The following is a 23,807-nucleotide window of genomic DNA, read 5'->3' on the forward strand; positions in this document are numbered from 1 at the left end:
GAAGTTTTATGAAAAACTGATATTCATTAAAATTCTTAAAAATTAAAGGAATATTTTCATTCATTTTGAAGAATTTTAATGTATACCAGTCATGCATAAAACTTCATGGATAATTCTTGACACATGAACAATCATGAATGTTTCATTAATTCATAAAACTTCATGAAAAGTTCATGACAGTCATTTTATGAATATTCATGAACTTTTTTTCATGAACCACAATCTGCTAATATTCTTGAAAGTTCATGAATTATTCATGAATATTCATGATGTCATGAATACCATCTCGCAGGGGGTACTAGTGACACCCTTCGGCATTAGATCATACGAGTATCTTCCAAAATGTATCAACAATGGTTCTGAAGTATTGAAAATTGTTCTCGAATTCTTCTTCATCGGAACAGAAAAATGGAAATCAATTGCATGTGGAATTCTGTTTCAAGTATTTCACGAACATGCTTGTTGTTGATCACTGAAGGCCATAAGAATTCCCTCGACCTCATACAATAGCCTTTATTGACAAACTTCTACACCACAAGGAATTCAACTCTACAATTGCAAACAGGAAAAGTTGTCAATGATGTAAGAAAAAAACCATAAAAAAGATTAATATTGTGATTATTAATTCCCAAAAGTAAAATAAAAATAACAAAACAATAAAGCAACCCACCAAAATAAGAGCTTTTGAATATTCATGAAGTGATTTCTAAAAGACGATTGCAATGACGCAGACCTATATGTATAAATTAACCTTTTATAGCTAGCTTTATCGATTTAAGCCATTATCTTAATGCTATGTTAAAAAGAGATAAAACAGTGAAAATATGGTTACACAGTTTTATCATTATATCAGGCTATAACATCCGACACTATTGATTTTTAGAATTTTATGTTGTGGTTTAACCAATACTGAAAACACACAGGGAAGTATAAGCAGTCTATATTTGTACAATAGCAGGAGAAAGATGATGTCAAATAATATATTAAGATCAAATGGTAAACAAGTTCAAAGGTTAAGAAAATAGAAGTTACGACTTATGTGGTAATGTTTTTTCTCCTCGATTTGAAGCTTTTTTATAATTTTAATTATTTACATAGTTTGTGTTTCTCTATTTCAACAACGTATGCAAGTTTTATTGTAAATAATATGGAGTATAAAAATAATGGAAGTTATAAATGTTATGAAATATACATAAATAAACTTACATACGCTGTTAAATTAGATGGAGAAACAAACACTTATGTATGTGTGATAACGAAAATAACTTTTGCTTGGGACATATCGACTGTAATCTCATTCGGATCATAGAAAGCAGTTTCTATCATAAAAAATGGTCCAGTCGTTCAAAAGCTCATTAGACAGACGATACATTAACGGCAATTTTTAATTTAAAATATAATAATATCTAACACTAAATTAAAATTTTACAAATTTTTGAAACATTCCATTTTTTATATACTTGGCCATTTTAGAGAAGATGTAACCACAGATTCTGCAGCAAATGAGAAATGAAGAGTTCACTAATTATGTGATTACTTTAATCGTCTTTTGAACTGAACAACTGGATCATTGGTTAGAAATTAGGTAGAATGTCGAAATGTAAGTTTCTCATTAAAAGTCAATAATTCCATTAAAACTCCCCGTTCCAGCCAGTAACAGCTTCATATTGACGTTTATTAAAGATATGGATCTTGATAAAAAAATTTCCTTAGATACCAAAACCTAAAGTATGTCTGATGACAAACAAAATGTGGCATGCCGGGACTTACATAGGAATCAAAAACTGAATAATTAAATAATTTGGAGCTATCCGATATAGTTATCCAATTGTTTCTTGTATATGTGTTTTCCGATAGTCTCTATCATATATTTATACAGTTTCGTATGTGACATTTCTCAGAAAGAGTTGTCTGTCGATGTTTGTAGCATTAGACAAAGGTGGATAACTCCTTTGGAGAGATCTTTCTTAAAATATTTAAAACATAATTGGCCTTTATCATCAAAAACTAAGTTTACTGCATAGTGCTGTTCTTCAAATATTGTCTTATTTTACAATGTCGTTTACATAAACTGCTAAAATATTAAAATCATTCAGTTAATTTTTTCAACCACAGAACAAAACTTTCTGTACACAGATTGTTTTTCCTTTGAGAGTAATACATCAACAAAATTATGTTATAACTAAATTTTCCGACCTATTTTGATGTCAAATGTTCTAAGATTATATTTTCTTAGCCTAGTTTAACTCTCCGTGTCTATTTTTTTCGGCGAAATATTACCTCGACTTGATATATTTTCTTAGTATATAAAATACTAAATGCATTTATCTGTTCATTTGTCGAATTGTGTTGCTCGATATGACTTCCCTCTTGTTCTTTGTTTTACTTTACTTCACACCTTACTTCTTGACTGTCAATGTTTTTGATGATATATACATGCACCCGTCACATAGATTTAACCTAGATTTAACTGTGCGTATTGATCTGTTCAGTGTAATATGATATATATATCGTATTATATATTCAGAGTATGCACCATACCTTAATTTGGTGTAGTTTTTTCTGCGCGTGTGGAGATGACTTCGTCGCCATGATTTTTAAAAATTGTGTTTGATATGTTCTTCGGGAGAAATGGTTAAAATGGGATGATTGTCAACAGTTCAGACCACTGAGTAATCTTATACAGTATGACACATCATTATTTTCCGTGATCCACAAATGACAAAAACTTTAACATTTATTTTATTTCGAAAACAACATTTTATTCTTCGTGAAGACATAATAATGCTTTGAACATTTTTTTTGGAAAACACATGGTGCAGGTAGGGAAAAAAGACATATTGTAGTCTGCGGTGTATAGAGATACCATGGTCTCTTTTCCGCATAAATCACATAGCGCAGGTAGGGAAAAAAGACATATTGTAGTCTGCGGTGTATAGAGATACCAGGGTCTCTTTTCCGCATAAATCACAAAGTATCCATTACACTACTGTATAGAAACATGGATTGAGCCATTTTATGTATAATCAATTATGTAAAATATGACCAAAGAAAGAATTAAAACCTATTTTAATAGTCCTAATGATAGCAGATTTTAATCATAATTGTTTGATTAAAATTTCAAAATGAAATTATATTAAAATGGTCCAAAGTTTTTCTTGTTGTATTTCAATTTTCACCAATATGAATTTGTCTTATCATATATCTGGATGTCCAGAAAATATATTCTGATTTATTAGAGTAATTTCCCCTTGTTTCATTCCATCAGTTAACATAGCGCTAGCCTGCCAGACCATAGGCGCTAAATTACAAAACATAACATCATGTTATATGCGGTAGAAAGTGGCAGATAACGTACTCATTTTCCACTAGAAAATGAATTAAAGGGTTTCCGAAATGACAAGGTCGAAGGTCTTCCGAAATGACAAGTTTGGAGGTAAAAAAAGGCTTCTTAGATCGCCTTAGAAATCATCAAACGACATACATCGTATTACAATGTCATTGATATATGAAGATGTTTGAAAACGTCTGCCGGACTGGCTTGATGGAATGGCATTATCATACATGATTACTTCAATATAAGGTCAAGGTCACACAAACACGTGATATGTAGGGATTCTGTGAAATCAATCACACGATATGGACACCAAAATGCAAGGTTAGTATGTCGCTGATTTCGCTAGCGATGTTGTTTACTCAGAGTTACCTCCCATGGTTGACTTATGGAATAACGTTAAATACCTTGAATGATTCACATACCGTAGCTGTACATACCCAAATGATATTTAGGTATCCTGCTGGGTATTCAACCTTTTTAAAGAACACAATTACACAATCCCATAGTTTTAGTAAACACTATTGTAAGATTTATACGAGAATCCTTTGTCAATAAAAACGTAGAAATATAGACATTTTCTTTACTATAATAGATATATCAGCTACTACTGATACTATGTATAACTTCCGAACGGCGTTAAAGACTTAAAGCATAAGTGTCAGGACAAAGTCTCATTATTAAGGGAAAATGATCCGCATGATACTTATATGTGTTAAAATTGATTCGTCTACCATTGGTACAAAAAAACTACAAATACTATCAATTATATTAATCCGATAATAAAGAAGAATTAATGAGAATATGAAAATGAGGATTTTAAAAGCGGCGAGGTCAATTAACAAAAAAAAAGAAATAAAATAATAAAAATCGTTGAATGATTTGAAAAATATAACAATTCAACCTTAACATATACTTAACAGTCCAAGCCAAGTCAAAACGTATTCCGATACAGTCACCTAAACTGTTTCTACAATGATTAAAAGTATCATTTGTGTACAAAAATATATCTTTCTGAACTCATGCATCATTAGGAATATATACATCTATAAATTGATAATGCAATTTATAAGTAACAAACCATGTGTATTTTTGGAATCCCATTTAAGTTGATTTGTTTTTATCTTATATAGTTGACAAGTCCAAACAAAATAAGTATTGGTTCTATCTCACGAGTTTTTCAAACAGATTACATTATTTCTTAAAACGCTCAAATTTCTGAGTAAACTATCTATATTTGTTGTAAATAATACATACACTGTATAATTTATACATTTTAAAACAATTCGCATGCATGAAACACTCCTCTCTCACACTTTTTACTTATAGTTACGTCATAAAGTATTCCTCAGTAGTACAGAATTGAATATCCTGTTACCTCCCCTTGTCCTTACTTCACTTTGTTATGATATGCCGTCTCATTATAGCACGTGAAAGAGGGAAACTGAGGAAGAATTTGTGGAATTTGAAGCGGTTAAGTAATATTCATAACAACAAAACATGAACACAATTTTGTATGATGGTCATTAACAGTGTTCGGACCATAAAAAGACAATGTTCTAACGTAAGGTAAGACATTTTCTGACGGATAGTAAGACATGTAGACAATGCTCTGGCGGATGGTAAGACACGTAGATGATGTTCCGACGGATGGTAAGACACTTAAACAATGTTCTGACAAATGGTAAGACACATAGACAATGTTCTGACAAATGGTAAGACACATAGACAATGCTCTGGCGGATGGTAAGACACGTAAACAATGCTCTGGCGGATAGTAAGACACGTAAATAATGTTCTGACTAATGGTAAGACACATAGACAATGTTCTGACGGATGGTTAGACACGTAGACAATATTGTGAAAAATGGAAAGTACGGATGTTTAGACACGATGATATTTTACACAGTGGTGACAGATGATGAACACGAAAGAATATTTCGGAGAGATTTCCCGAAACTGTTAGCTCTGCTAACCTTTTGTCTTTTCTTTATTTTTTCTCTTGAATTATCGTCCGTGGCTAATGCCTCAGTTGAAACTTGATATTTCTGTTTCTTTTGAAACAAAATATTTTTAAAACTATGTCGCTTGTTGGATTTGGTTTTCTTTAGTGGAGCCTTGTCCATTGCTGTGCTGTCTTGTTCTGGCTTGTCTGTCTGCGAGTTACCGTTGCTGCTTTCAGAGTTGTGGTCGTTATCGTCGCGCTGTAAAAGAAAATAGCGCATCTGAAATAATATAACACCACTGTGGTACAGGAACAAAAGATACGATCGGATGAGTTCAATCGTACACAAAATGTAAAAGGCAAGTTAAAAAAGGTATTGGAGAGAGGGTTTTTAAGAAATGCTTAATTCTCAATGAGATCCGCCCAAGCACATCGTAGCATTTCAACAAAGGATGTTGACGACCAAATCTGTACCGAAGTATTTCAATCCAACAATATTGATTTTTTCCAGAATTTGGATCAACATCTACTAAATCGTTTATGATTATTAGCGATTTAAAGGGAAAGTTGACAGACGGACTACGGCTGCTGCAAAATGACGTAAGCTCGCCGACCGAACTAAAGCCATAATGATCTCAAAGGGTAATGTAGTTACCCATTCCTTGTATCTCTGTTGGAAATTTTTGACTTGATCTGAGATCCAGACTTAATTCGGATAGGCCTAAATTTGATTTGAAGATGAGGTCGATGAAGCAAAATCTTATAGAACATGAGCTTTTGTTGAATTATGTAAGTGATTCTTTCATAAAAACGATTTTTGTCTGAAAGATATGGTTAAATACAATATGATATATTAGTTGCTGCTTTTGAAGGTAAAGTGATTTTTTCAACCACATACTGTGCATTAGAAACGAATGGATCAATATGTATATATGAAACATTCTTTCACAAAAATGTGTTGGAGTGTCTTTGACTAACAACACAAGCGTACATTTGTCACTGTAAACATACGCATGTAATTAAAAAATATATGGGAACACATGTCCTATCACAAATAATGCTACCAGATATAGAATAACGCAATTTTACCATTATAAGACCAAAGCATGATTAAATTAATAAGTTTTTATTGGGTTTGGCTCTGTACTTTTTTTATCGGTATGGAAGCAACATATATAACACGTTTTAGTTGTATGATGAAGTCTGTAGTACACGAATAATTTTGACTAACGTATTTTGTTTCTAAGCCTACTACACTGAAACAGTCCCGTGTTTTTCTTAGTTTGTTTGCTCTCGCTTGTAGGAGAGGAGCCTTGGGAATCCTGAATGTCGATGTTGGGATACCTCATATTGACAATGATGAATGGTGATATTTACATTCAATAATAAGATGGCTTACCAAACGTGTCTGGTTTGACAGGATAATCAAGTATATCTCACACTACTATCGATTGCTGATAGAGAAAACGGACGGCATCACTTGATGTGAAATTTTCAGGAATGTACATTTCATTTTACAATGCTCACGTGGTTATCCACGCAATGGAAAATATATGTTTCATGCGAGTGTGACAAACTTATCGAACTAGGAAAATTATTAAGTCGCTTATTAGCATGATAACAAATGATAGCTATTTAGCTGTTGTCCCCCGATTTCCATATATCGCATTATCAGTCCAGTTTGATGGGATCATATACAATCAGACGGTATCATTGTTAATGTAACGGAAGGTTTATACATTGGGAACACCACAAACCTTTGGTTATTGTCCTGGTGCCCTAATACTAGAACAAGATGCGTCCAATACAGAACTCAAAGGGGAATCGACAATAAGAGAGCAGCTATTGAAGTTGAGTTGTCGAACTTACCCGGAAGAGCCTCGAAATGAGTACTCGAACTGCGCCAGTCCGACTGGAACCTCGTCGTGATCCTTTATACACAAAGAAGACAGAAACTTGATCACATAAAATATTACAATTAACAATACAATTGAATCGTACGACAGAATGCAATGGGTTACATTTTAAAGCATGGTTAAGCATCAAATGCAAAAAAAATGGAGTATTTTAAGGTGATGTGTTGATGTCGATATTAAAACGTATGCAAATTTTCATCAAAATGTATATCTACTGAGTCTTGGTATTGCATTCGTGAATAGTCGTGTCTACCTCGGGAATGACCATACGGAGAACAACGACGTAAGGTGATTACGAGTTCCTTGTGGGTAAAGACATGTGGACAATTAGTAAGACACGGATGAGAGGAAGCAATCAGGTCGACTTAGTCCTGTAATTCTATAGAGGAGGATAACAACAATCTATCATATGCTATCCGAGGAATTCAACGATAAAATCAATAAGTACGTAAAATCCTGATAAAATGGCATGTTAACGTTAATTTAAAACACATGCTATTTAGTATTTTCGATTTTTTTATTGTTCTAGATTGATGTTAGATCGATACTTTCTCTTTGACCCCCAGTTTCATAAGCAATCAATCACATTAAGAGAATCCGATTTTCTCTAGAAGAGTTTAACACAAGTTGGTGCAGGTCTCTCATCGATGCATTTTAACCTCTGTATGTTTTCATTTGGGATATTCTGTATTTACACATTACAGAGTTATCTACCTTTGTGGGTAGATATTGATTGTGACGTCATGTTTTTTCGAACGTTGACAATGGATACCTACCCGAAAGGGAGGTAAGTCTCTGTAATATACAAAGACGGAATTGAATGCTAATGAATATCCCAATGTTTTAAAAAGGCGAAACAGGAATACATTATTACATAATTTATGGAAGGATATTGATTGTTTCATCTTCAAAATCTTGTAGAAAATCATATTCTTTGTCAACCACACTCACCTGCATCTCCTGATTTCTTCTTTTTCTTTCCTTTCTTTGATGTCTGAATAAAGCAAATTCAAATTCTTTTTCAAATTTTAGGTCATAGTTATTAGGATGAGTTAATCCCTATCATTATAATTATCATCTGAAACAATGGTTCTATATCTATCTTATAAGAACGGAGTTTTTATCTGAAATAATTCCAGTACGTTTGAATTATTTATATATATATAAATGAAGTTTCGTTTCAAAACACCTATATATAAATTAACATTGACTTGTTATGCATTCTGTTGAATAACTTTTAATTAGCAGTAACGTATGTAAACGTATTTTCCTGAAATATTAAAGTCCTTAAAATGACATTGTGTATCAAGTTCCTGATTTCAGCAACAATGCTTTCATTTAATATAGCCTCACAAAACTAGGTGATAATTGTTTTATGATGGCTTGAGTACAAGTGTACTAACAGTAGGAACACTATTAGACAACATGATACGGACGTAAATAAGTTAAGTCTGACTGGGTTTCTGTAATATTGTCGGTGGTGTAGGAAGTAGGTACCAATGAAACGTATCAAGTTTTCAATAGCTATTATTGTCAGCATTGTAATTAAGGAATACCGCTAAAATTGAATAAATTGTCAGTAACAATACAAGCCTTGTAAGTAAGGGATACCGCTAAAATTGAATATATTGTCAGTAACAATATAAGCCTTGTAAGTAAGGGATACCGCTAAAACGAAATACAAGGTTTAATTAACTAACACTGTCAGCATTGTAATTAATGGAAACTGCTAGACTTTTAAGTTGCCAGTAATACTATAAGCATTGTTAATAAGGGGAAAACTATATAAATAACATTGTCAGTGTTGTAACAAACTTATATCGCCAAAACATGATGATATAGTTGTGTTTAACAAGTAACCTTCATTTTTCACCCTTCGACACAACTAATATTGTGTACAAGAAAGTGATTGATAAGACATTCAGGCTCTCCGACCAACACTTGAACTAACCAGTCAAGAGTGACGAAGTAGCTGTTATTACCTCGACCCATTAGTGGACGGCGAAATATTGACCACAGTGACCACTACGGACATTTATTACGTTCGCAATGAGTCTGTGTCCGGCTGGAAATTGACCCACAAGTAGCGTAACTAACTGAAGGCGTATATAAATTGACCATTCGGGGATATCTAGCTAAATGATATTGGATTAAACATACAGCGCGGCATCGAGAATCATCGACCCGAGCTCGTGTCATATCGGTCCAGAATCATTGACCCAAAGTTTGTAATACGGGACAGCTGTGTGAGGGAAAATTTAAGCAAAACCCTGCAAACCAAATATTAGGATACTATAAGATTAATAATTACATGTACATGTATATGTATTTTATATGTATTTTTATTGTGTATAAAATCCATAAAATGTATTTTTATTCAGACAATTAAATACTGAAATACATGTACCTTAATTACTTATTATTTTGTGAATTCCTTCATGTAGGACATGATTCGGGAACATCTATCTAGCTAAAATGAGGTCATAAACATGAGCATTGCCTCTTTTTGTGAGGGTTGAGGTGGAATGTGTGATAGGATGTTACCAGTCTCGATAAGGAGTAATCATAAATACTTGATTGAGCTGGAATTTCAATTAATTCATTAATCAACAAATTCGAATCCTTGATGAACTTCGCAAATGTTTGTTGAACTCATTAATGTGTGTTTATGTATTATATTTACAAAAATACGTTGTGTACTTGATATATAGGTCATTAGGTATCTGCTTCTGGCTATCGTAACTGTTTGATGTTGTGTGCATTAATGCGGACTGCCCCTAATGATATCACATGGCCTATATCCTATGAAGAAGATATGTAATGAGGCGATGCTGTCTGATTCTGTAGAAGACACAAAAACTTATCTATGTGTATCTTTATAAGAGAAGGTGACAAAGAACGCATTCATTTGGTAACATTTCAGGGAAAATATAAAAAAGGAGATATTGGAATCAGGGGCGTAGGAATGCTTATTTGAAAGAAAAAAGGTTCCTCCTGCACATTTTTCATACTTCATTCTAGAAAATTTTCCGCTGCACGGCGCATTTCCTAAAACATTCAAGCACATAATGTCAAACCTTAAATAGTAAAAATTCAATATACACGAATTAGACTAAACATGTCCATCAAGGGATTCTATGTACTATATAAAAAATGTCTCTTAAAAGATCATTTTTTTATATGTCTTAGCGAGACAATTAATTCATTTTTTATGTTACACAACAATGTGCCGATGGTGTGAAGCCGGTATATTCAGATCGAGTAGGGTTGCATAATTTTATGACGACACAATTATCATTTCTAAATGCAGGTAGCTTTAAATCGAAAAAATTACCATGTTAAGAACGCTTTATAATCATCAAAATGCATCGTGAAACTCATCTCAGCCATTCTAAAACGTAATTTTTTCGGGGGGCTGCCCCCCCCCCCCCCCCCCACCAAAATCTCGCGCTTTCGGGCGCTCGCAAATTCATCAAAACTCATTTAAGATATTCTAAATCGTTATATTTTTCCCGGGGGAGGCCCCGGACCCCCCAAACACCAAAATCTCGCACTTTCGGGAGCTCGCAAAATCATCAAAATACATTGTAAAACTCATCTCAGCCATTCTCAATTACAATATTTTTTCCCGGGGGTCACCCTCAGACCCCTAAAACACCAAAATCTCGCGCCTTCGACGCTCACACGCTAATTTGGCCAATTTGCGTATTCGTTAATTTCCTTTTAGCAACCCACTGATGAAAAATGTACATAAAGCATATATGGTTGGGATATAACAATAGATTTGAGTGACTGGTTGGGCTGCAGTCCGTTTTCGCTGGCGAGCTGCTGGTTACTGAACATATATGGTTGGGAGTTGAATTAATCTCCTCCTGAAGGTGCGGCGGGGGGGGGGGGGGGGGTTACAAAATATTGAAGACCTTTGCCCCCCATTACGTTTCATCTTCCTACGCCACTGGGAATGCTAACCATTATATAAGTAACGTCTTATTGACATCCAAATTTACTTGACTCGTCATTAGGGTTTAGTATACAACTTATTGTATATTGGTGTCTTATGAGACAATAAAATAGTGTCTCTCTTTTCTACCACTGTTACAACTCCAGAAAGTGCTACAGTGATGCATGCTATGTCTCCTTTTATACCTTACCTACCCACTAAGTCAATGTCCAGCTTTTCACATCATAAAAACACTTATATTGTCGCCTTTCTATAGAGATATAGTTCTTGAGAGTGTTATGTCCATCGATTTGCAGTTCAATAATTGTTTATGCTTGTTTTACCTGCGCCCGAAATAGCCAAAAGTAAAATATGGCCAAGTATTTAACACCATGTATATTGTATCTTATCATAGAAGTTTTATAGAAAATGTAACCCTAACAAAATATAAAAATACCTAATAAGAATTTAGGTATCAATTCACGGTGTAATGTAATAAGATCTATTTTCTTTTGCCTTCGAAATTGTTCCGATTTTAATCTAATTTCAAACCTCAGAAACTGAATGGTTAATGCTGAAGCGATAATAAATGGAAGGTGATAGGATAGGATACTTGTATAAGAGGAACCTATGGGGAAAAAGACGCTAAAATACAGTTTTAGCTTCTTGGTGCTGTCTCCATCAGTTTTACGAAACAAACTTATAAGAAATTGATTTCTAAGTTCCAAATTTGTTTTGAACTTTAAAAATTACACTATTTCCTTTATATTTTAAAAATGACCGTTTGTTTGCCCCTTCCCGAGTGTCCCTGTTTGTTGTAATAAATATTGTAAATACCCAGGACATTATCAGGCTATAACGTCGACTATGGTTCACAGATATGGAGGTCTCCACTGGACAAGGTCAATGACCGTCATAAATCATTATAAGATATTGTCAACATTACACACGGCTCATCGTACAGATTACATATGGGTAATGGTGTATGTGCAAATTGTCAAGGTGGTCTCTTTCTATCAGATGTACTGTAATTTCAGAACTATACAGCCCGGAATGACAAACACCCCATTGCATGTTGTTACATTAAACGAATTCTTTATATCAATAACGGACACTTACTTTTACTAATTTAATTACATTACTGTATCACGTGCTTAACTACGAATGATTAGCAGTGTGTTTCATAGACGAAAAAGTTTTGGAAAAGTTTTATAAATTTTGGAATTAGAGACGATTTGGGTTCAGAACATGGAACTATGCTTGATGTGAACCATAATAACATTAGTCATCAGGCAAATTTTATATGTTTTTTCTTTTGGGTTAATTTATCCATTTATTACTAAAATCACGAGTTTTATGCTAGTCTCTACGGTCCTATTTAGTTATAATAAATATCAGTGTGTAGATGTAATTGGTTAGATAATTGAGTGTGAAGATTCCCGTATTTAAGATTATATAGGGATGGTATTTCTGATGGTGTCCTGTGGTGATAGAATCAACACCATTGCTCACTGTTGAAAATAACCAACCTTATATCCAATGTGCATATCAATACCGAATGCTTCCGTAAGGACACCAAGCTTTCTGATGCAAATACCGGCTATATATTTGATATTATGGACAATTAATTTCTTCCGGTGTTATCTCTTTGTCTGTCGATGTTCTATTATTTATCGGATGACCGAGTTTTTCGGATCAGCATTCGAGTTATATCCATTTCAATCATATTTCATGTTATATTAAAGAATATATTTCAATTACATGTAATGAATTCATTTTAATTTATACCCAGACATGAGGATCTATATAAGGAAGCGTCTATATAACATTTTGTCTTTAGGCGACTTATCGTATTGCCTATGACGTCAAGCCTCATGTATCATTTACACATAGCTTATTTCGGAATCCAGACGGGAGGTAATCCCATTGCTTATAGTCGCTACAAGCTACAAAAGTATAATTACAAAACCGAAAACGAGTCTTCCAGTATCCGACTTTTCTATATATTCCCGACTAAAAGATTAATCTGGGGTATAGTGTGCCACGCTTGAGGCGGTATTTCGAGGGGAAGATTATTCCAGCTGTGACAATCCGTTTATTGAATTGTTTACGGAGTGATGAGGAATATCGGTGAATGAATTCGTGTACGAAGAAAAAATGGACGAACAATAATTGTCATCGAAGAAAAAATACCAAAAGACAAACCTGATTATCATCATATTGAAATAAACAGCTGTTTTGTTCTTAACGCATTCACACTTGAAGACAAATTTACACTTTTCTAAATCAAAGACTAGACCAGTCCATTGTGAAATTTCAGGGATGAATGAGTTAGATGACATGTCAGTGAAAATAAGAGTAATTCTTACGATTAGTGGAGACGGCAAAAACCGAAATGAAAAATATCAAAACAAACTATCTAAAACGAGGAGGTGGAGAACACTTAGGCAGCTAGGGATTATCATTATCATGTTTGTATCACAAATGAATGTCAGTTTTAATTCCGAAGTCAAAACAGCGTTGAAGTTTATATAGAATTTTCGATTCATCATTTATACACAAAATATGAATCATGTTATTATCGTGTGAAAGTATAATACATCAGAATGTCTTCTTTTCATGCTTACTATATTCGTGATAAGTTTACTCGTTATTTCTTATTGACTTATATATCATTGCAATATCATAAACTGCTACATATCATTGTAGCTGTAAAAACCTAACTTGGCCATATGTGAATCCTACCAGAGTGATTATAATAACACATTATTATGTACATCTTTAGGTCACAGCAACCCATCCTTATAATTAAAATAGTGCAGCATTGTTCTACTAATTGGAAGAGTGAAAGCTTCTAATTAATTCATATAGCACTAATTAATTAGAACAGACGGGGTGGAAATGTGTCTAATAAACTTTATCAATAACGCCTATGTTGTGTCTAATTAAGTAGTAAACAAAATTAGTTTTCGCTTTTGTTATTGGTTTTATAAGTTAATTTAGATCTGGTGACGAATATAGCCAAAAGCAAACTTTCATCAAACAACTGTTCAATGACAGCTGTTATATCAGAAATACATTCGTACTGATGTACCAGCGCCCTAACAGTCCAGGTAACATCAGACAACAGAGACCTAGCCTACACAATACTCCTAGGCCCGTCCGTTGTTTTAATATGTTACTGGTGAGGAAATAGCTGTAAAATGTTACACCAAAAATAGATCCGACCTTTTCAACAGTTATTACGCTGTACGAAACAAAGTGTTGATGGCTTTGCCAGTAGTCATACAGAACTCTCACAGTGTAACGAGGCTAGTATTTGGCAATCGTTAGTAAATGGTCAAAATAAGTTAACTGAAAAATTAAGCAATGAAGCAAAACAGACGACGCTTTGTTCTTCGTCGGAGACCTATAGTTGGTTGTACTACGCCATCCTTCCATCATAGTGATAGATATAGCATCGCTTAGTGCAATCGATTGAAGATCTCCGATAGTACGTTTCGTTAACAGTCTTGTCAATCTTCAGAGGACAAATATTCCCCTAATAACTTTCATATCACAATAAGGTGATTACAATGTAGATTGTTTTTTGTTTTGGTTTTTAACGTCCAATAAAAAGACAGAGGCATTAAAGGGTGTGTTGTGTTGATGTGGTGGAGGGAAACCCCAGTATCTGGAGAAAAACAGCAGGTGAACAGAACATTTGAAAAGAGAATGAAGAAGGAGGAGGAGGAGGGGGAAATAGAAGGATCGGAAAGTGAAGGAGAGATGAAGTTACAAAATTGTTGTCAATAAAACTTTTTGTATAACACTCAGAAGATGTAACACTGACGTAAATAAATTAAATGTGGACGCTATTATCCATAAGCTTTACTTACATTGTTAAGATCCTCCGCCGTCTCCTCGCTCGCGCGCTTCCGTGCTGCCTCGATGATGTCATTAACGTAATCAACCACGGTCTGGGTATGTCCATTAGGATGGACAACCATCACCTCCTCTGTAAACGTCAATACCAACACAGGTAAAACAGGTCAAAAACATAGATAATTGTAATATTGAGTAAAACGTCAATACCAACACAGGTAAAGCAAATGAGGTCAAAAACAACCATCACCTCCTCTGTAAACGTCAATACCAACACAGGTAAAACAGGTCAAAAACATAGATAATTGTAATATTGAGTAAAACGTCAATACCAACACAGGTAAAACAGGTCAAAAACATAGATAATTGTAATATTGAGTAAACCGTCAATACCAACACAGGTAAAACAGGTAAAAAACATAGATAATTGTAATATTGAGTAAAACGTCTGTATATGTATATATTCATTTCTAGCTAATTGATTCTAATCAATGATTATCGGTTTCTAGGTAATTTATTCACAATTTTAAGTTATTTTGTCATGTTGTTTGATTGGATTCCTAACAAAATCAGCCATTAGTTTTTTTAATAAAGAAACTCTGAAGATAATTAAGATTATTAATCTTGATAGAAAATTACACCTTGAGAAAAAAAATAAGTTCATTTGACCTAATTTTGATTTGATTAAATGTGAAAACGCCTGAAAATTGACCCTGATCTTTGTTTCCTTTGTGATTTACACGACATACAAACCAAGAAAGATGTGTTTGTGTTGAATACAAATCCGTACAATGCGGATGTTGTTTATATTTATGATTTAGTAAGCTTCTTCTATCAGCGACTTTATACTTGCTTCATCTAGCCCTAACGTAATTAACGGACACAAGACCAAACTTAATCGGTCAGTTCGTATGGTATTGATCCCTTGCTTTTTATCTGATCAGTAATCGAAAGCTTGCCTTACAAAAGATAAACCTTCCAAAAGGTTAGTGGGACTTTCAGGAACTTCTGGGCTAAGATTTAAGCAGATAAGAAGGTCACACTGAATGCAATGAATATAAATGAGGAAAAGATCAATCGGTTATTGATTTTGGGATGTAATAAAGCTGAAAACCTGCAGATGTATGTTTCAGGATAATTACTGGAAAATATCCCTTTGGCGGTAAACAGGAAGAGTGTAAATAGAATCGGTAGGGTTTCTCGAGGTGTCGAGGTGTATGACGCTCAGAGGTAAAGGAAGGAAGGGCATCTATTTGATGCTGGATACTATCTAGCAAAATTCACGCAGGAGTACAAAAACTACACTTTAATAAAGAAAAAAAAAGAAAGAAAAAAAGAAAAAAGTAAGTGTACAGTCCTTTCTCAACTGTTGAAATCAAAATGAAACAGTATAATGATGAATAGGAAAAACCCAACGTGTACAAGTGAATGTAACTGTATTATAATGACAAAACATATTTTTTTCCTGAACTTCATTCCTTATTGATGACATGTATATATTTATAGCATAGTTCCTGAACTATCGTCTGTAAAAATATATATATATGTTAACGTCACCAGTAGATTCTTTTTATTAATCACTGACTGTGTATTTGTTGTTAGATGATGTAAAATAACAAACTATATATTCACATTCCGAAATGTAATGTCAACTAGTTCATAAAGTTCCGTGAATTGTTTACATGCCACAAAGCTGTTGCATAAACATTATTTCATATTTCATAACAAATGATTCCACTTAGCGTCACATGACAACATGATCACCACACTCCGATACAGGCTGGCAAAATTTTACTGGAACAGAATATTAACTTAAGTGTACTGACCATGGGCAGGAAATAGGTAATTAAACAGAATCCTAACAAAAGTTACAGACCAGGGGCAACTCATAGATAGTTAAAACAGAATTCTAACAAAAGTTACTGACCAGGGGCAATTTATAGATAGTTAAAACAGAATCCTAACAAAAGTTACAGACCAGGGGCAATTTATAGATAGTTAAAACAGAATCCTAACAAAAGTTACTGACCAGGGGCAATTTATAGATAGTTAAAACAGAATCCTAACAAAAGTTACTGACCAGGGGCAATTTATAGATAGCTAAAACAGAATCCTAACAAAAGTTACAGACCAGGGGCAATTTATAGATAGTTAAAACAGAATCCTTACCAAAGTCGGAATGCACCAGGTGTCCCAAAAGGAGTAAATGAATGGCAGATGACATCCAATACTGGCTCACATAGTCTAATGAACATGGGCAAACGATAGGAAAACACGTTAAAGAAGAGAAGAACCGAACGTTCCGGAGGAATAAATGCTCTGAGCGTTGTTGATGACATATAACATAAAATGTAGGTCAACTCTAGCTATAGGTAGTAATGGGAGTATTAAGTATCATCGATTATGTCCGATTTCGATTGTTTTTAAACGTCTTCGTCAATGGCAGCGTTTATATTTACCGTCATTTTCGTTGTTTGTCGTGATAGGGATTGTTTCAGAAGGTAATGGATCCTTTTGATCCTGACTTTCGATTATTTCCGGATCGTCTAGATCTGTGACGTCAATCTCCGCTCGTGGTGCAATGATCTGTTCCACTTCCGCTTCCGCCTCAATTAATTGATCCTCAGTCACGCTGTTTGGACATTCTGGTTGTGTACTATCGTCGACAGCCTTGACCTCCTCGTGACTTTGGTCAGTAACAACATCGTTATTCGCGGGTGTTGAACTTAATCCTTTATTCTGGATCTGAAACAAAACAGTATCGTGTAAATAACAATCATGTTATTGTGAATTATAACATTTGTAAATTAGACCATCCCAATTTGACGCTGTGGGTTTAACCTTTATTACTCCATGTCAGAAAAATGACAACATCACTACTCTATTCACGCAATCTTCGAACAATAAATCACATGAAATTATTTTGTCATCTAAAAACAATGATATGTTTGCCTCCAAGGGAATCAAGTCTCTATCGGATTGGGCCAATTACTTGGCCATTATCGCCCACGTTTGTGTGAGGAAACTCCAAATAACCATGCAACTCGGACACAGATTGGCTGCAGTGGAAATAATGTTTATAACATTAGTCGAGGTGGAATGTAAACCAATGTTTAAAGGTAGCGACCGCAGGCGATGCTTCCTGGCCAGGGGTCTATGGTGACAGTTGTGTATATCTGTCAGAAGCCAATGTAATCACCATTAACCAGACTTTATAATAACTATAATGATCTGTTTTGTTATTTTACTCCATTGATATACGCTTTATTGGAGAAAATATTTGCGGAATAAAAATGCAAACTTTGAATGTTTAAGCAATGAGAGCTAAACTTCAATGTACAGACCACCATATTTGACCTTCGATGTACAGACCAGCAAATTTGACCGGTAGAGCCAGGTTTCTGGATAATACAGTTTTTAATTACCATTAATAAAGAAGAAACAATATGATACCATTATTGGAGAAATATGGAAATATGGATCCGGATTAGACAAGGATCGGTTTTAGGCAAATTAAACTGCAGTGAATGGCACAGGTAGGATTTAAAACATACACTGTATGTAGACTAGCACAATATTATTTTAGAAAAACATCCGTGGTCAGTGGGGAAAGTATCATCAGAAATGGTATTTCCAAAATAGACTCATGATTCTATTTCCTAAATTTTCCATATTTAATTGAAAAAAAACCCTCAAATCGCTTCTTTTTAGTAAATTCATCTTTGGAAATATTTTATTACCAATCATAAAACTCATATTATCTCCAATCTATGAAATATTTTATAGGTCTGTTTTAGCTTTTCCGTGGCGTGTCTGAATGGTTCTCTCGGGAGGTTACGTGTCGCAGCTATGTGAATCGTGATACAAGCCACCATTATACGGGGGATGCTATTTCTATCGGCTAGGTTTCAATCTAACATCATCTCAACGCTGCTCTATTGTAGCATCACAGGTATGAAAGCTATCGACAACAAAACACAGCATTACAACCTACATTTTAAAATGTCAGTGCATTTCTACATATACACATATATAAATGTCAATGCATTTCTACATATACACATATATAAATGTCAATGCTGTCATCAGTACTGTAGTGTACCAAGAAAGTTGATAACCTGCAGCTGGCTGCATCATTCAGGGAAGGTCAAGATGACTTGTTGGTCAGATCTCCATACACTATGTACAAACGTAGTTTACCGGAATATGGTTAAACGACACCATCTCGAATAGGAGGCGTTCTTGAGAAGGAAAAAAACGTGGTGAAAGTATTTATGATGATTCTAATTAACCGCTCTATAAAATGGCTGCTTTGGTGAGCCTTACTAGGATTGCAAAATCTGTTATGGTGACCCTAACACCCCTGACCGAACTAGGATAAAACAGTTCTATGGTGACCCTAACACCCCTGACCGAACTAGGATAAAACAGTTCTATGGTGACCCTAACACCCCTGACCGAACTAGGATACAAAAGTTCTATGGTAACCCTAACACCCCTGACCGAACTAGGATACAAAAGTTCTATGGTGACCCTAACATCCCTGACCGAACTAGGGTAAAACAGTTCTAGGGTGACCCTAACATCCCTGACCGAACTAGGATACAAAATTTCTAGGGTGACCCTAACATTCCTGACCGAACTAGGCAGTTCTCTGGTGACCACACAGATATCTGCTGACAATACTGTACGTAACAGGAGATATAATTGTTTTTGAACTGAGTATTTGACAGAGGGAGACAGTTGGCTGTTATATTTTGAATTCTAGTCCAGACTTGATATCATCGATCTGACTACTTCATCACTGAAAATTGAAATCTATTTCAGAACACGCCCTCGAGGAAGAATTTGATTCACTTTATGGGCCCGCTCTGACCCAAATCTTCTTTTGATGACATTTTAGGCTCGATCACATCTTCATTATCCTGATGATGGGGAGCTAGCCGGTGAAGATGGTCAAATGTAACTGTGTTATCGATGGAAGGACTAGATTGTGTGCATTCTGTCTCGGTACACGTCAATTCATTTCTCGCCCGATGGGATCTCATAAATTCCATACAATGGTTTAACTTCCATCACTTTATATTTTACATGTACATTTCATTTTGAAAGAGGTATGGAAGTACAGTTTTAAAATGCATTGCTGTGATTGAATTGGTTTTATTTCCATCCATTGTAAGATTAAAAAGATACTAGCACAAGTTGACATTGGCCATACATAACGATACCATTAGTATTATGGAAATTAAAAAGGGGACCTCTATAGATCTATAATAAACTACATAGTTTTGCTGATAATATTGATTAATATCTTTAATGAGAAGTCTTCTCACGTGTTTGCATAGAACAGAGTAACCTCCCGTGCAGGTATGTAGCCATTATGACGTCATTATTTTGCAAGCTAAACTTTTCACTGACATGTATGATATCACTATCGCAAACAAATGACGTCACAAACAATTCCTACCCTCAAGGGTAGATAATTTTGTAATATATATATATATATAAATGCAAATTCACAGTAACTACAGCTAAGTAAACGTGGAAAGTATCAATGATCGATACCTAAGTAGAATAACAGAGTTGGTGCTTATTTTGTAACTCAAGATAGCGGTTAAATTTGTGCTTCTTTTAAAGCTGACATTATAATATGTATCATGTTTAATACAACAAATGAGTACGATACTCAATAATATTCTTCGCATAGTAAAAGTGAAAGCGATCTAAAACTTTTGGTGCTAATTTTGGCAATCAGGACAGCGGTGGGTGCTTCTATTGAAGCTGAAATGTCACCACGAATCCTGTTAATCCAACAAATGAAAGTATTATTGCTTACTTAGTAAAATTGGAAGCGACCATATTAATAATACACAGAGAAGTAAATAGGCCAATTAAAACATTCCCCCAATAGGTACACACGTCATTAGCATAGCTACATCAATCAATTCACTATGTACACAAGAAGTGCAGTACATTAAATACCCTTGCTCTGACAGCTTTATGATGTTGCTTATCAGTATATGATTATCTCTTACTTCGTGACTGTATACTATTCCCACTCCTCCAAGAACAGGTGTGTTGTCAAGATTTAACGCGTGTTCATATCATGTTTATAGATGGAGTTACACGCATATTGTTAGTATCTTAGTATCGCATTTCTGAGCGCGAGCGTGTGTGGTATTGTTTTGAAGACAAAGCTTACCTCTTCTTCTGTAGCGTCCCCGTTACACAAATGACCGGAAGTGGTCAAGTCCCCTGATCCATCACTTCCTTCCTCCATTTTGTTTATGTCCGCTTCGGCTTCACTCTCTTCGACCTTTTGACGAGCATATCTGATAATGTCCTGCACAAAGGCCGATATCGTCTGCTCCGTGCCGTTAAGGCTGGTAACAGCCATTGTTGTTGTTGTGGAGAATAATTTGAACTGCACTTGGATGTTATTCACGGGTGACGAACCCTAGCGCGCGCTAACGCATACCACACTGCACTATCTAGCCGTGTTAAAACTAGTAACTAGACCCACGCCTTTATGAGATTTTGTTTAACTTGATGCAGAATCCGAGTGGTGTAATAATCATTTCGACCATGCACACAGAGCTGTTAAGCTAAGCATCCACAACGTAACGTAATGGTATATCCATGTAACCGTACTCTGTTTTCTCCAGTAAAACAGCTGTTATGTTATTCGTTATAAAACTTCTCCCAGCAGAGGTATCGTTCAGTTAACACCATTATATACAATTCCTTGTCATGTAATATAGTTACAAATTTCGAAATATATCAATCACTTAGAAAACTGTTAATCACAATAGGTGTAGGTTATTAAACTAGTAATCCCCAGTTTTATAAGTTGACACGGTGCATTTCTTCTGCATACTCCATCCTGGGTGCACGTCTCGTCTTCGGTCTAGCTGAAGCTAAAGCCACACTTCACCTTCAGTAGTAACGATGGTACAGGATGGACGATAAGGCTCGAGCAGCGTTATCATAAATAGGGCCAACATCGTAACTGAAAAAGACAAACAGAATGTGTAAGTTATGTGGAAAACATATAACATAGTCGTTGGCAAAGAGTATGCATGATCTTTAGGTTGGTAAATGTTGGCACCGACAGTGGGAGATATTTCTACGGCATCAATTGGTGTGAATTTGATGAGACGTGTCAGTGTGTTAATTATAGACAAGAAAGTACAGTGCCTTGTGTTCCAAAATACCATCGTTTACTCCAAAATGACTAACTTTGAATCACAGCATTTACTACCATCCTGTTTTAATTTTCAAAAAACTCCTTTCTTTCTATATATGGAATCATTGAAATCACTGATGTCTTAGAATTTAATCATTCAAATCTTTGAATCACAAATAACTTTATAGTTAATTATATAAATCAATGATGAATTTAGAATTACATGTAAATCATTCGAATAACTTTTTTAGTGTATCCATTTAATCATTCGAATCACTTTGAATTTACACATTTAATCATCCGAATCACTTTAAGTTTAATTATTTAATCATTCGAATCACTTAATTTACACATTTAATCATAAAATCACTTAATCTTCCTGTACTTGTGGATATAGAAAGCATACCAGTGCTTGGTTGGTCTCGTATAAACAAAACTTTTATATCCATCACATGTAATATATGAACGGTCTGTACTACTTCTCGTCCAGTTTTTTATTTGTTGTGAAATTTGTATGTGACTATAGAAGTACACGACTGTTGTGTTATAAATATCTGTCCCTGACCGAAGGACAAACAGCTGTTGTACAATAGCACTATTGTTATACCAAATGTACATTAAATACTTTCCACAAAGAACAACAAACAAACTAAGTTTACGCTTGATCTATCGGAAATACATATTTAATGATTTTACTCTTTTATCCATACATAATTATGTAAAACATCAGAGCGGTTCAGAACAGTCAATCCTGTGAAATTGTGTCCGCGTAAAGAAATTTCCATATATGTAAATATTGTAAACAAATTTTAACAGGATTTTGTGGATTATTATAATGAACTTGTATAGATACATATGTGTGTAAAACAACTTAAAACATCATTATCATAGAGATAAACATCAAAAGGTGAACAAAAGTAATCAATAATACTGCAATTATTCGTGCATGAATTAATTACACCGTAGGGTGATTTAACATTTTGAATAATGTGCACAATATAAAGAATAACTAGAAAAATCATCATTCAACTCTTTTGAAAATCCGCAAATATACGTCAGATGACCTCACAACAACATGTACAATAGTATTGAGAATATACTACAGCGCCTTGTCAATATAAAAGATAAAAAAAATTTGTTTGCAACGTTGTAATTAATGATAATAATGAGACAAGACAATGTTATATGCTAATGATTTATGATGATCTAATCATCAAGAATATGATACGTCATACTTAAATTACATCGATGGTACAGAGGAAAATGCTAAGTCATTGAAGGATAATGATACATACCGGTATGTATATGTGATCACGATAAGATCTTAAAATCTTAGATACATAACACACAGTTATTAATGATAGATAAAATACTATAATATCATCATTTTATACGATAATCATTAACTGAATCTAGGCCGTCATGTCGTAAAAATCGACCTCGAATGATAGTGTGGTAATTGTTATGAAAACAAGCCCCAGTTATAATACGTAGTAAACTGTTACGATCCGTTAGTAATATTTTAAAGCAGGAAAACATGATATTGTCAAACAAAACCTCCTATGACCTTATCAATTATTCTCTAACAACGTGTTGCCTTGGTAACCTGGGATACCTATCAC

The 23,807-nt window shown here is 34.4% G+C and overlaps 1 protein-coding gene across 3 annotated transcripts in view; it reads right to left on the reverse strand.

Moving 5' to 3' along the window:
- Window positions 1-2,736: 2,736 nt before the first annotated feature.
- Window positions 2,737-23,807, reverse strand: part of LOC138333460 (RNA polymerase-associated protein LEO1-like) — a 47,268-nt gene continuing 26,197 nt past the window's right edge. For all 3 annotated transcript variants that reach the window (XM_069281843.1, XM_069281842.1, XM_069281840.1), the window contains 6 exons: window positions 21,202-22,008; window positions 17,459-17,744; window positions 15,014-15,132; window positions 8,147-8,189; window positions 7,149-7,210; window positions 2,737-5,538 (listed from right to left, as the gene is read on the reverse strand). In XM_069281843.1, the coding sequence (XP_069137944.1) occupies window positions 5,236-5,538; window positions 7,149-7,210; window positions 8,147-8,189; window positions 15,014-15,132; window positions 17,459-17,744; window positions 21,202-21,396 (1,008 nt within the window). In that variant the 5' untranslated portion in view covers window positions 21,397-22,008 and the 3' untranslated portion in view covers window positions 2,737-5,235. The remainder of the gene's footprint in view (window positions 5,539-7,148; window positions 7,211-8,146; window positions 8,190-15,013; window positions 15,133-17,458; window positions 17,745-21,201; window positions 22,009-23,807) is intronic.

This window comes from Argopecten irradians, chromosome 10, assembly GCF_041381155.1.
Source record: "Argopecten irradians isolate NY chromosome 10, Ai_NY, whole genome shotgun sequence".
Taxonomy (NCBI): domain Eukaryota; kingdom Metazoa; phylum Mollusca; class Bivalvia; order Pectinida; family Pectinidae; genus Argopecten; species Argopecten irradians.